Source organism: Phyllostomus discolor, chromosome 8, assembly GCF_004126475.2.
Source record: "Phyllostomus discolor isolate MPI-MPIP mPhyDis1 chromosome 8, mPhyDis1.pri.v3, whole genome shotgun sequence".
NCBI lineage: Eukaryota > Metazoa > Chordata > Mammalia > Chiroptera > Phyllostomidae > Phyllostomus > Phyllostomus discolor.
The window spans coordinates 11478522-11492591 of record NC_040910.2 but is presented as its reverse complement, the minus strand read 5'-3'; the positions used below and the strand labels follow the sequence as shown (position 1 = coordinate 11492591).

Genomic DNA, 14070 nt, shown 5'->3' with positions numbered 1-14070 from the left:
TAACTTTCTAAAAACTTTCTGGCAACTCCTTTCCCTGCTAGAAAACAAAGCATTAAGCTGAACCAGATAATCCACATAAAATAACACCCTTTATATGAATGACATCCTTTAAAGTAACACCCTTTAGGATTCACTCTTCAGGAATCAAAAATTAAATACTGTGTGGAAAGAGGAATCTGTAAGTAGACGATAGCATCGCTCTCCACCTCGTAACCAGGGGGAGCATCGGAGAAGCCGACGGGGAACCGCGAGTGGGCTTCTGAGGTCCTGGAGGAGGAGGGGCTGTCCAGATTCTGGCTTCTCCCGAGTCATGACTATACTCCTTGTTCACGGCTCCCTAACACATCTGCAAATACTTTTAATTTATTCATTTCCTTCTTTGTTTAATCCACCTATGATGGACTTCTGTTACTGTAGAAGCTCTCTTAAATGACCTCAACTTAGCTGACGCAACAGACTAGCACCAGCTTGCTCCATCATCTTAGAAAACTGTGAGGACTGAACGGCCACAGCTAGGTTACTCTGGCGCATCCACGTTCTTCTGCTCCCACAAATTGAGCTACATCCTTACTAAGAGGTTTTTTTCCCCAAACCTGTTTGAATCAGTTGCATTTATTATCATCGTAGAATTTAAGTCACTGTTATATAACATTAATAAACAAGAACAGAAAGAACTTTCTGTAAGTTGAACATCGTGGAAACACTTGGGATGAATTACGTATTTTTAACCAACTTCGAGTTCAATGAGAGAACCATAAATATCATAGAAGTATATAGGAATTCTACAATTCAGAATGCTTTGCAATCAAGTTCTCACTCTACCCAAACCGAAAATAACAGACCACATTTTATAAAAGTGATTTATGTAAGAAAAAGAAGCGAAATGGTCATCAATAAAGCCCATGCCTTGAGCCATTTAACAAAAGACTGGCAAATTAGTATACCTTATGTGCTGTATGTCAGTGTTTAACATGTTTAATTTGTCCCATCTGATTCTTCACTATAACTGATTAAAAAAATATCCAGCCAGCATGTCTTGATGCCTCTACTCTTGCAAACAAAATAATCTAAACTGAGATCAAAACATCCTCTTAACATGCATTTGAATATTGTAATACAGAGCTGAAAGAGAAAGTTAACTGGCTAGGATAGCAAATAGACTCTTTTGACAGAATAGTTTTCTACCAAATAAGAAAGGAAAAACATTGCTGCTAAGCTAAAACTTAGTTTACAAAAAGAAATCACTTTGGAGTTTCACCATGAGCAGGGTTTAAAGAAAAATACTGACGATACATGCACAGATAAGAAAGAATCCATTATTCCAAGTAGTGAGCAAAAAAATGATAGTCAAAAAATCGTTTTTTGCTTTCTTACCTTTTCTTTATCTTTGTATAATGACCTCAAAGTATTGAAGACTGGCGGACAACCTTTGCTGAAGTTCATCCTTAAGAACTTATCCAGACATTCCTTAAACTTCTCACCTTGGAAGAAAAAATCCTGTTGACTTACACGCACCCAGACAACGCTCTAACAATGTGCACTTGAATCTCAGTAGGGACACTGAGTTTTATTTAAAAACAAGGAAACTGTACATCATACTATCATTTTCATCTCTTACAATTACCCTCACTTACCAGATAAAAAGTTTAATGGCAGTCTTCTTGGCACCAGTCCCCTGGGATATTTAGTCCAGGCCTCCTCATAAATTTTTAATCGTTCTAACATATTAGCTGCAGACAAAACAAAAATTCTTTCTATATTTGATTATAACTATCATATTTTCTAGCAAATTACAAATTACTCAAAGTATATAAAAATTACCATCATTAAACAGAAAATTTGCAGATAAGAAAATCATCTCTAACTGCTTCAATATATCATCGATCATTTTAGAGTACTCCTTCCTTCTAATGTTTTCACACTTTAAATGCCTACGCTCATATAAAATACGGGATTTTCTTTAACCTGTTCTGTTCTAGGTAGCCTTTAAAAACCTGAGGACTCCTTCACATGAGTTCCAAGAAAGGCTTAATTATTCTATTTCCATATATGGCTTCTCCACTACTGTCTTCAGCCCCTGCTTTTCTAATTCCTTTCCTCTGATTTACTTTGGACCTTCCGGATCTGTCCCCTATCTTCCATTTTTCCTTACTTCTTTTATATTTTCTCTTTCACAGTTCCAAGTTTTCCTAGGTTCACCAATCTTCCATTGCACTAATTTCTCTTCAGCTGTCGCCTTTCATTCACTCTACTACATTTTTATGTCAATAAGTAGGTCTTTCTTTTCCCAGACTGCTAACTGGTACTTTCTCATAACCATTCAGGTTTCATGGCTAGAACTCCTGGTCCTCATCTCAGGTTCTCCATTACCGCTACTCGTCCTCGTGCTAGCACAGGTGAGTATCACTGCTGTGCTGGTGTTCCTAGGGTGGTATGACATTGTGCTACGAAGTTTCTCCTGCATAAAGCAATGATCAGAAATGGCTCAGTACAAGTCTTGAGGGAAACATCCTGGCTAAGGAACAGGCAGGCCGTTATGTAGATGGCACGTTTCTGGGCTTGTCCTTACAAGTGGGTACCATTCACTGGAGAGTGATGGGGAAAAGAGGGATGGGGCAGGGAGGGGAGAAGAGAGTCTCTGGACTCAGGTTTATAGAGTGACGGAAATCTACCGTATTTTGTCATGTATAATCACTGCTATGTATAATGTGCACCCACATTTTTGGCCCAAACTTTCAGGAAAAAAATTTTATTTTAATTTTTTAATTCAGTTTTTATTTATTTATATTTAGAAACAAGACTGATTATCATATTCCAGGATATTATTTTGCATATGGATATCATTATTGTTTTCTAGAGTTACACTTTTTTAAATAAGATTATTATCTCATGGTTATTATTTGATCATTCTTTTCAAATGCATAGTATTTTTAAAAGATTTTATTTATTTATTTATTTATTTATTTATGTATGTATTTATTTTTTAGAGAGGAAAGGGGGGGGGGAAAGAGAGAGAGAGAGAGAAACATCAATGTGCGGTTGCTAGGGGCCATGGCCTGCAACCCAGGCATGTGCCCTGACTGGGAATCGAACTTGCAATGCTTTGGTTTGCAGCCCGAGCTCAATCCACTGAGCTATGGCAGCCAGGGCAAGAGTTACACTTTTAACACATAAGCATAAATAAAAGAATTAAAGACATTTATATAGATATGCAATTAGTACTACACATGCATAATGCACATCTTATTCTTCCCTAAAAAATCTGGGCAAAAAAGTGCATATTATACATGGCGAAATATGGTAGTCCCTCTTCCAACAGAGGAAAGCACTGTTCTTTCAGCTACATTCATGAGCCCCTAGCAGGCCACTCTGCTGTGGCCACAGGTTACCACGGAAGTTATGTTTGCTTCTTTCCTTCAGGGAGACATCTCCATCTCTGTCAGTGGAAATTTCCCTTTCACGCTTTTGTTGTTGCTATGCATTTATGAAATTTTAAAAGTTGTTTCTAATTTTTTTCTCATCTATTTCTATGAATCTGTGGTGTTAAAGAGAAGATTCAGAAAATGCTGCCTGCCATATTCAATAGAAGTTTGCAAATGTATTTGTGTATTTAGATTCTGAACCAATTCTTAACCACTATTTTTCTAGTCATACTTTTCAATGAGTTAATAAAATATTGAGTTAGCCAAAAAGTTCATTTGGTCTTTTTTTGTGTGATGGCTCTACTAGTACTTAGTTGTCTTTAAACTTTAGTCGAAACAATTTTGTTAGATTGTATTGTGACAGCTGTCGTATCAGCATGCATTTAAAAAAAAAAAGAAAAACTTATCAAAATCGGTAAATTTTTGTGTAGCAATTTTAATTTTTGAAAACAGAAGAAAATACGTGACATTTTCGGCATATTATGCTTCATTATTTCAAGAAAGGTAAAAATGCAAAAAACCATGTATGCAGTGTGGAGACGGTGCTGTGACTGACTGAATGAATGGTGCTGGAGAGTTCTCGCTGGCCGATGCTCCACAGTTGGGTGGCCCAGCTGAAGTTAACAGCGATCAAATCAAGACGTTAATTGAGAACAATCAACGTTATAGCACGCAGAAGATACCCAACATACTCAAAATAACCAAATCGATGTAGTTAATGGTGAGAATGAAAATGTGTCTTTTCTTTTACAGAAAAAAAAAAAAACACATGGAATTTTAGGTCAACATAATGTATTAACAAAAGAAGCAATTAAAACTTAGAAAAGTAAGTTTTAAACAATGCTACCTGGCTTGAGTGCTTTTTCCAAGCCTTTGTAATAGGCCCAGTTTTCAGGATTTCTCTCTTGTAACCCTCTATAAACATCAGCTGCATCTTCCAAGCGACATAATTGCAACAGAAGTTCCCCTGATAAAAAACAAATTAAATTAACTACATATTTTCTAGTTATAACTTTAACTTTTCCTCAAACTTTCTCTTAAAATCTCTTCAATGCTGGGAAGCAGACAGATTAGGTATCTTCCTGAGTTCCCAAGTTCCTGTAGCGGGACTATTTATCCTGTCCTTTTATTGTCCCCCTCTTTTTGAAGTTCATAGTTAGAAATGCCATTCTAGTCACATCCTCACTTTATTCAGGCATTGGTCTAACTCCAACCTGCTTTCCCAAATTCAGTGAACACAATCACCAAACCACTATCTACTACTCAGTTAATTATTCTTGATATCATATGGACAATTTTAACATCAAAATTATTTTTTAAAAGATTTTTCCTATCTATTTTCAGAGAGGGGAAAGGAGGGAGAAAGATAGGAAGAGAAACATCAATGTGCCAGAGAAACATCAATCGATTGCCTCTCAACATACCCCAACTGGGGACTTGGCCTACAACCCAGGCATGTGCCCTGACCAGGAATCGAACCAGCAACCTTTTGGTTAATGGGATGATGTCCAACTGAGCCACACCAGTCAGGGCTTAACATCCAAATTAATGAAACAATCTAATATGCTAAATTTATCATCCTTTCATCGACTATAAAACTACTTTGCTCTAAAGCCTATATTCATAACCACATCTAAAACCTGCATTTTCTAGTGCTTCTGACTACCAAAAAAAAATCTTGCTTTAAGCGTAACTGATTTGTCTTCCTTTTTCTCATCTCACCAATCCCATCCTTCAACTTTATCAAAAAACCATTCTCTTCTTTTCCTTAGGCCATCTCGGCAGCCAGTGAGACTTACTGCTTGTCTCCTCTCGGCTGCGGGACCAATCTCATGTCTGAATAGTATCAGCAGTCCCAAGTGTCGAGTGTCGAAATCAGTCTCAAAACCTCAGCTTCCTTATTTACCAGCTTTAAGGCCTGGACCATTCCAACTGTTTGTTTGCTCCACAGTTTCTCACAAGAGAAAGCAGTTAAAAGATGAATGCACAGAGGCCGTTGTTTCAGTAGAAATATGAGCTCCAAATCCACATAAGCCTCAAACACTGCTCAGAATCCTTACCCTTAATGGCTACTAACCAAAAGTATTATTTCCAAAGCATAACTTCACCCTTATGTCCTTGGCTCTCACCAGATAATAAAAATGAACACTTACTGAGTGCTCACTGTGTGCTAGTGACTTTTAAATGTTTTGCATGCATTACCTAACTCAATTCTCAAAATGCTATGAGGTAGGTTACTGTTACTTTCACCATTTAAAGCAGGGAGAACCTAAGTAAACTTGCTGAGGGTTTTCCAACTAGTTAATTGTTGGAGTTGGGATTTGAACCAAGCAATCTGGCTTAAAGAACCCATGTTCTTAATGTCTGTACCAGTGGTTCTAACCAGGGGCAATTTCACCATCCAGGGGATATTTGCCAATATCTGGAAAATTTTTAGTTGTCCCAGTAAAGCGGAAGTAGCTGCTACTGGTATCTGGTGGGGAGAAGCTAGGAATGCTGCTAAACATCCTGCAACGTACCGGAGACTTCCACCTCCAACATGGGCCCCAAAATCTCGAAAGTGCTGAGGTTGACATCCTGTTCTATATTAACCAAAAGCCTACTCCACAGAGAACAAACAAAATATCCTACAACTTTTCTCCTCTACACTACACCCATCCACATTTCCTTCCTTTAATCTTCTCCCACGTTTTTTTTTTTGCAAAAGGAACTGATGGAATAAGAATTGATGAAACTTCTGCCTAACTATATGCCCACTTACCAATTCCAGGAAGTTCCCAAATGATCCCGACCACCCACCACTAAAATGCCTTTATTACTGAAATTCCCAAAGACTGATGATTCTGCTGTCAGTTCTGTTCTATTCTCCTTATATATACTGTCCCCGATACCTGACTCACTACCAGTAATCAATGCACACTTTATGAAATGCACTGATGGCGCTGTTTTCTATTTCACTGAGAAAATGGAAGAAATTAGAACTCCCAAATGCCCACTACATGTGCACATCCACTTGCCCATACACTCTACCGTCTACCGTCTCTTATTACTGGGGATCAAGTATTCATGTTGTTATCTAAGGCTAACCCTTCAACTTATCCACCAGATCACAGTCCCTCCACTGTATCAAATATTCTGTTTACTAGCTCATTCTCAAGTGAACATAAACATAAGCTATAAAAAAACACTTTTTGACCTTGTAACCCATTTTATCCACCTCTGTTTTTCCATATAGCAAAACTTATGGGAGCCATTAATGCATTATATCTACAATTCTGCTACCTTCTGTCTTATTTAAATGTATTTGATTTGCTTGGGCTTTTACCACCTTCCTTCCAAATGTTCAAAAAGTGCTTTAGTTAGGGTCAACCATTACTTTCAAACTGCTAAAATCCACTGGTCAATTCTGAGTCCTCATCTAACTTGATCTATCCGTTCTTCCTCACTAATAAGGTTATCAACAAGAGCAAATGAAATGGTGTACTTACAAAGTATTTTGAAAACTGTCGTATTTTCAAAAAGAAACTGAGACCCAAGACTTGCCCGGATCATTCATCTAGTGAGAGGCCAGCAAATGAAAGGACCTGAACTACTTTTTTCCAATCTTGTGATCCTCCCAGCAAGTCATGAAGCTCCTCCCTTCATAACTAATAGACGGTTAAGGGATGACAGCTCAAATGGAAGAGAGCCGCTCAGAGTCTATAGTTCACAACTGAGGCCCAGGAACCTTAAACTTCCATTTTCTTTCTTTCTTTCCAGTGGCATTATCATCTGCTCAGAGTTCGTGTGGCAAATAATGACTATACCCAGTATGCACACAGATACCACGCATTTCTGGTGTTCAACTTCAAGGGGAGCCGAGGGAACCTGAAACTAGCAAACTTCAGTTACCTGCACTAACAAGGGCAAAGCAATATTTCAGATGGCAATTCTTAAAAAGTACTTGCGTTTTCAATTACTTGTTATTCTTTCATTTTCCATTATCACTTCCTTAACTCTTAAAACTGTAAGACTCTTCTTTCTCAGCCCTCTGAGAAATAACAGCAGCATTAAAGATCTTTATTTAATGATCTACCCCTCCTACTGCAATCCACACATAAAAACCCAAATCTCTGGTTTTGATTCGTGTTCCTTCAACATTCACATAAACTATAAGGAACTCTAGGGATGCCCCATATATTCTTTAGTAAAGACTGGTTTATCTGTATATATGCCTGGCAATAAAGAACTCTGATATAAGATGTTTCTAATAAATTTAACCCTCTGTCTTATAAAATCAAGCAATTATCTCCTATGTTTTGATCAAATCCTATATTTTAAGATAAAAACACTTTATTTCAAGAAAAATATTTTACCGAGTCACTTCAATATCCTTACTGTTCACAATTTTTAACCTATATCAACAATATTGTTTAAAGGTATATTTTCCCACATATCAATTATTCAAAGTACATATGTAAGAAACAGATTTTCTATCATCAGAAAGTTGAATTATATGCAATTATCAACAGCAACTGAATTTCAGCCTTGCTCTTTGTCATAATTAAATACTAGAATAAATAACATTCTTAAAAAAATACCTTTGGTTTCTTCTACAGCAAGTTTATCACAAATCTGCTTTTCGTAGGTACAAAGGTGTTCCAGGGCTTCTCTATAGAGGCCTGCTTCTCGAAGAACTTGATTCTGATATAAAAGGAGTTCACTATATTCATAGTCCACTTTGTCAGGGGATGTCTATATACGGACATAAGGAATACTAACAGTAAGAATTTTGGTTTCATATTAGAAAATTGCTTACACATTCAAATATACACAAGAAGTCTAAGGATACTATCTGATTAACACTACTCATTTTTTTAAAAGATTTTATTTATTTGTATTTAGAGAGAGGGAAGGGAGGGAGAAAGAGAGGGGGAGAAACATCAACGTGTGGCTGTTTCTTCTGCGCCCCTCCCGCCGGGGACCTGGCCCACAACCCAGACATGTTCCCTGACTAGGGATCAAACTGGCAACCCTTTGGCTCACAGGCTGGCACTCAATCCAAGCTACACCAGCCAGGGTGACACTACTCATTTTTTAAAGATTTCTAAATATCTGTCTAGGGAGCAATTAAGTAATGACAGTATTAACTTATAACCCACTGACTAAGAATTCATAAACCCTTGTGATAAATTAACAGGGGAAAAGGAAAGCTCTTACTTAGCAGCAGAATGTCAAATAATACATCGAGAGGGAATACGATAACATCATCCCTTTGCAACTATCATTGGAACAGTTGATTCCAGCAAGAATCATAACCAATGAATGCTAAAACTAATGGTAACATTTGACAAAGAAAAGGCTATTCATAAAGTTTCAAATTATATATTAAACACGAAGAGAAAAAATAAGTTTATAGCAAAGAAACCCAATAGACACCATCTTAACCAAGAAATCAAACACAACAAACAGATATCATGTGCCTCTTAGGGTGATGGACTGAGAAAGGCTCAACATCACTTCTGTGGTTTCCTGACAAAAGTATGTAACTGTATCCAATTATGAGGTACCACCAAACATATCCAAACTGATGGACACTCTAAGAGCACTGCCCCATACTCTTCAGAACTGTCAATGTTGTGAAATACAGAAAGAATCTTAGAAAGTTGCAAATATTAAAAGAAGCCAAAGAGAAATAATAAGCAAATGCAAGGTATGATTCTAAACTGGATCCTGAAACAGAAAAAACAATTCAGAAAAGGATAGAGATAATTAATAAAGTTTGAATATCAGCTATGGATTAAATAGTCTGTCAATGTTAACTTTCCTAATTTTTTAAATAATCTATATGGTACTACCTACAGAGTTCAGAATCACAGAGTTATTCTTAGGGAATACCACACCGAAGCACTTAGGAGTAAAGGAGCATGGTGTCCACAAATACCCTCAAATGTTTTGGGAAGAAAGTTTAAATAAATAGATGTAGAGACTATAAAGTAAATGTGTCAAATATTAACAATTAATGTGCATGAACTCCTCAATGAAGTTCACTGCATATTATTCTTGTAACTTTAAAACGTTAACAAGTTTATGTACACTTCTTTCTTTTATTTACATTTAGAATCAAACCTATTTTACTAGTTTACCTGTTGTGTTTTCCTAAATTCTTCTAAAATCTTTGCTGCCATTTCATAATCTTCTAATAAATGATAAGCAATAGCATAACCAATCCATGATGCTCTCTGGGCAGGTCGAAGCTGAAGTAACTGATATCTTGTTTCCTTTAAGCGGAAAAAAATATTTTTTCTTAAGGTTACAGTAAAAGCGAATGCTCCTTAATTCCCCCACAACCCTGAGCAATCTGTAACACAATGCTGGGAAAAGTAACAGAAACAGTTTGAAACGTCCCTATTGTGTAGCTTTATAGAAGAAAAAAAAATTGTTAAGAAGCACAATGAAGGTTCCAAGGTCATCTTGTAATTTTTTAAAAAGTTATGAGCAGGTACTATCTATTTATTATGTTATTTCCTGATATACTTAATCTAAGAAAAGATAGGATGGAAAAGGTAGTACAAATAAAAAACGTTAAAAATGCAATGCCTGACGACTGCATTCAGATCCACAGACAACTCAGCAGGCACCACGTGCGAAAACAGGAATGAAATAGATCTGATTTAACAGAATGATTCAAGAATTAAAATGTCACCACAAAGACAGAATACTGGGTTCAATAAATGTAAAATAACAAAAAAAATTTTGCTTCCCCAAAAATGTAGTAACTAAAGACTATATTTACATGTTAATAACAAAGACATCACCTATTTGAGGAATGCCGATGTTAATTTCCACTGAATTAATTAACTAAATCCTATACAGTAATCTAACTCTACCATACAGTAAAGTAATTTATTCTAAAAATCTTGTTGGTCCAGTCATAAACACTACTGCTGTTGGGGGGAGGGCAATAAGGTTTAATTAAATTCTTTTTTAAAATGGAAACTTTTGTTACCAGTAAATACTCAAAAAGGTTTAAACATTTCAACAATATTTTCCTCTAGAATAAAAAATTCTCTATTTTACTTACCCTGTAACCCTCAAGATCTCGCATTTGAATCTGTAGTAAAGAAAGGTCCCTTAAGATTTGAAGATTGTCTTTATCCCATTTTAGTGCATTTCTGTAACACTTAATGGCTTCATCGTATTTCTTGTCTGACCTCTGGAGAAGGCCATAAACATGCCAACCTGAAGGCTTTAGTTAAGGATACAACCTAAAAGAGTTAGTTAAGTCAAGAAATAATATTCCAGTAATATTCCCTAGGAAACTCAGAGAACTGTAGCTATTTATAAAGTTACAAGCTTAAAAAAAAAGGAGAAAACATAAAGACAGAAGGTGGTTGAACACAATGAAAATTAGTACAGCTTTCCAAGCCTCTCAGAGAAAACAGCTCTAGCCTGACTTGTTAGCTCTGTGACCTTGGATGAGTTATTTAGTCTGCTTATGTTTCCTCAATTATAAAACGTAAATAGAAAGTCGATAAAGCAAAGCACAGTAGTTTGATGACTAAATGGAATAACATATAAAGTGCTCACCGGCTGGCGCCAAATAAATGCTCCATAAATATTAATTTCTAAAGGAAAAAGAGGGAATGCATATCCGTGACATACAATTATTTTAGATCATGGGTATGTTTTCTTTAGCTAACAAGGTCCTCAGGAGAGAAACCTTAGTACAGTACATACTTCCTATAAGTCACCCACACATAAAATACAAGCAATCATTCACTTAACAAATAATTAAAATTTCTTAATAATTAGGATGGTAGATAACCAAAATGGGCAGTCTCCAGGACGCAAGTAATTTTTAGAGTCTAGTAAGGGTCACAGGAGTAAACAAAATTGCAGGGTAGATAAAAATGGTATAAAGGGGGAAGGACATAATTCCACACCCCTAAGGCAGGTGCTTTTCATTGCCTTAGACCTTGGTTATGACAAGTCACCCATCCTCCCACTTCCATTCTGTCTGCTTTTCCTCTCTCCTGACAAAGTGGCCTTTCTGAAACGTACATTACCAGAAGAAAAAATTTCCACTCCCCTTTCCAGACATTCACAGAAGTTTCTCTTTCAGGGCAGGTTCAAATTTTTCAGTCTGACAATTTTTACACCAGGGACCCAAGGGATAGCATGTATAACTAAAAGTACATATTTAATATTATAAAATTTTACTTGAAAAAAAAAAAACAAAAACCCTTCATTTTCATTAAATAAATGACAAAGTAAAACATAACAAAATCTTCTCAATTGGCTAGAACATGGTTTTAAAAAGCCCAAGACACACTACCCTTTATAATCTTGTTCCCATTACCTACCTACCTTCCCACTCCTCCACATTTCAATTGCCTCTTGAGCACTGTAACGCCTATAACTGCCTCTAATCTTCACTCCTAAAAATCTACCCTCAAGGAATCTTAAATCCATCAAGAGGAACCCAATTATATAAATCATGGCAAATAACATATAGATACTACGCAACCATTAAAAATGATGAAAAGATATCTATAACAGTCTTATTAATACTTAGATTGCCGTTTTAGTTTCTGGTTACTCCCCACACACTCACTTTTGCTTTACTGCAATAGCAGTAATTTTTTAACACACTGTAACATTTTACGTAATATCAGAAACATCCCGTATGTGCTTCTAGTGAGTATCTTCCTCCTTCACTAGACTAAGGTCCCCAAGAGCACAATCCCCAGTGTTTCTTAGTCTGTACTATGCCAGGGGCCTGGTAAACATTTAAAAATCTGCGACTTAAAATTGTGTTTGCCCACAAAATAGACAAGAAAATATTTACTTAAAAACTACTTGATAAATAGCAACCCATAATCTTTTCTGCTACCTTCCCTCACACATTGTACTTGCTCCTTTCCTCATACTTCGGGCAGGCTTTAATAAGATTTATCTGCTATAGTAATCAGCAATATCAAGGACTTTGTTAATCATCATTAAATCTTTACGACACCACAATGAGGGGGTTCTGATTTCCCTCGTCTCACACATGAGGAAACTGAGCCTTAAGATCACAGTTAGAAAGAAGGTGAGCTGGGATTCAAGCCTAAGTGAAGCATATTCCTAAACCTGTGCTCTCCATCAGTGTACTGTATTGTTTCTAGTATTTCTTAGTGTACCCCCTTCTGTAAATTCATGATCATGACAAAGTCTGCAGGGTGTAGACTTTTTCTGAAGCATGGGAAGAGCTTTCATAGATATTTTAAAAGGCAAGTCCATTTGCCTGTAAATAGGTATGTTGGAACATGTATAGGTATAAAAAGTGTTCCCTGAATGCAGTTATTTAAGAAAGAATCATCTCTTGAACAACAATTAAAATAAATTTTTTAAAAAATCATCTCCTCTGGAGTTACATGGTGAAGAGGAATATAAAACTTCTGACTCCCAAACTACTAACTTAGGTCAAGACACCCCCATTCACTTTGGACATATATCTTGAAAAGGATACACACATGACTCTTCAAGTCATTCCTCAAACCTCTCCGAACCAATTCATAAGCTTCTTCCTTTTTACCCAAGCAGTTCAATGTTAATCCTTTCATAGCCAGGGTTTCTATTAAAACAAACAAACAAACAAACAAACAAACAAAAAAACAAAAACACACAAGAAAAGGTAGGGGGGAAGCAGAATTAAACATTAAATATAATAAACAAAAAAGGTAACCATCATCTCAAAAACAAATGTTACATTACTCTAAGAAATGACAATTATTGGGAAAATGTCTAGGTTTGAACAGAATTAAAATATTTAAAAAATTGCCCTTGGCTGGTGTAGCTCAGTGGATTGAGCACGGGCTGCGAACCAAAGTGTCACAGGTTCGATTCCCAGCCAGGGCACATGCCTGGGTTGCAGGCCCCTGCCCCCAGCAACTGCACATTGATGTTTCTCTCTCTCTTTGTCCCTCTCTTCCCTCTCTAAAAAAATTAAATAAATAAAATCTTAAAAAAATATATTTAAAAAATTAACAAACCAAGTTAAACCACACTTCTCTACTCTAGGCCTCCCTAGATTTTAGATTTATTTTTAGATAATGGTACGAAAATGCACTAATATCTGGTAATTCATATCTAAACAAGATATACTGGCTCTATTACTGTTCTTTGAGGGAAACTCCATTAAATGACCCTATATATATTACTCTTTTTTAAAAAACATATTTTATGTATTTATTTTTAGAGAGAGAGGGAAAGGGAGGGAGGAAGAGAAGGAGAAAAACATCGATGTGTGAGAGATACATCTATGGGTTGCCTCTCACCCCCACCCCCACCCAGGGACCTGGTCTGCAACTCAGATAATGTACCTTCACTGGGAATCCAACCAAAGGCCCTTTGATTCCTAGGCCGGCACTTAACCCACTGAGCCACACCAGCCAGGGCTATGACTACTCCTTACAGTATGAAAACTTCATTGTGAAACAGACTTGACTTCTTTGATCCGTAAAGATCACCATTCAATGATTTAAACATACACAAATTATACATATATATATTTCTGATTTGCATAAATTTCATTATTTTACAATGATTATTTAGGATGCTATTAAATATACAAGTAAAAGAAGACATCAGATTCCTGACACTCACATTAAAACAGAAAGCTGAG

General features: G+C 36.4%; 1 protein-coding gene across 3 annotated transcripts in view; it reads right to left on the bottom strand.

Moving 5' to 3' along the window:
- Positions 1 to 14070, bottom strand: part of NAA15 (N-alpha-acetyltransferase 15, NatA auxiliary subunit) — a 66811-nt gene that overhangs the window by 26190 nt on the left and 26551 nt on the right. For all 3 annotated transcript variants that reach the window (XM_028519165.2, XM_028519166.2, XM_036031827.1), the window contains exons 3-9: positions 12916 to 13020; positions 10486 to 10643; positions 9548 to 9682; positions 8003 to 8156; positions 4270 to 4389; positions 1635 to 1730; positions 1375 to 1481 (exon numbers count right to left, since the gene is read on the bottom strand). In XM_028519165.2, coding sequence (XP_028374966.1) covers positions 1375 to 1481; positions 1635 to 1730; positions 4270 to 4389; positions 8003 to 8156; positions 9548 to 9682; positions 10486 to 10643; positions 12916 to 13020 — 875 coding nt within the window. The remainder of the gene's footprint in view (positions 1 to 1374; positions 1482 to 1634; positions 1731 to 4269; positions 4390 to 8002; positions 8157 to 9547; positions 9683 to 10485; positions 10644 to 12915; positions 13021 to 14070) is intronic.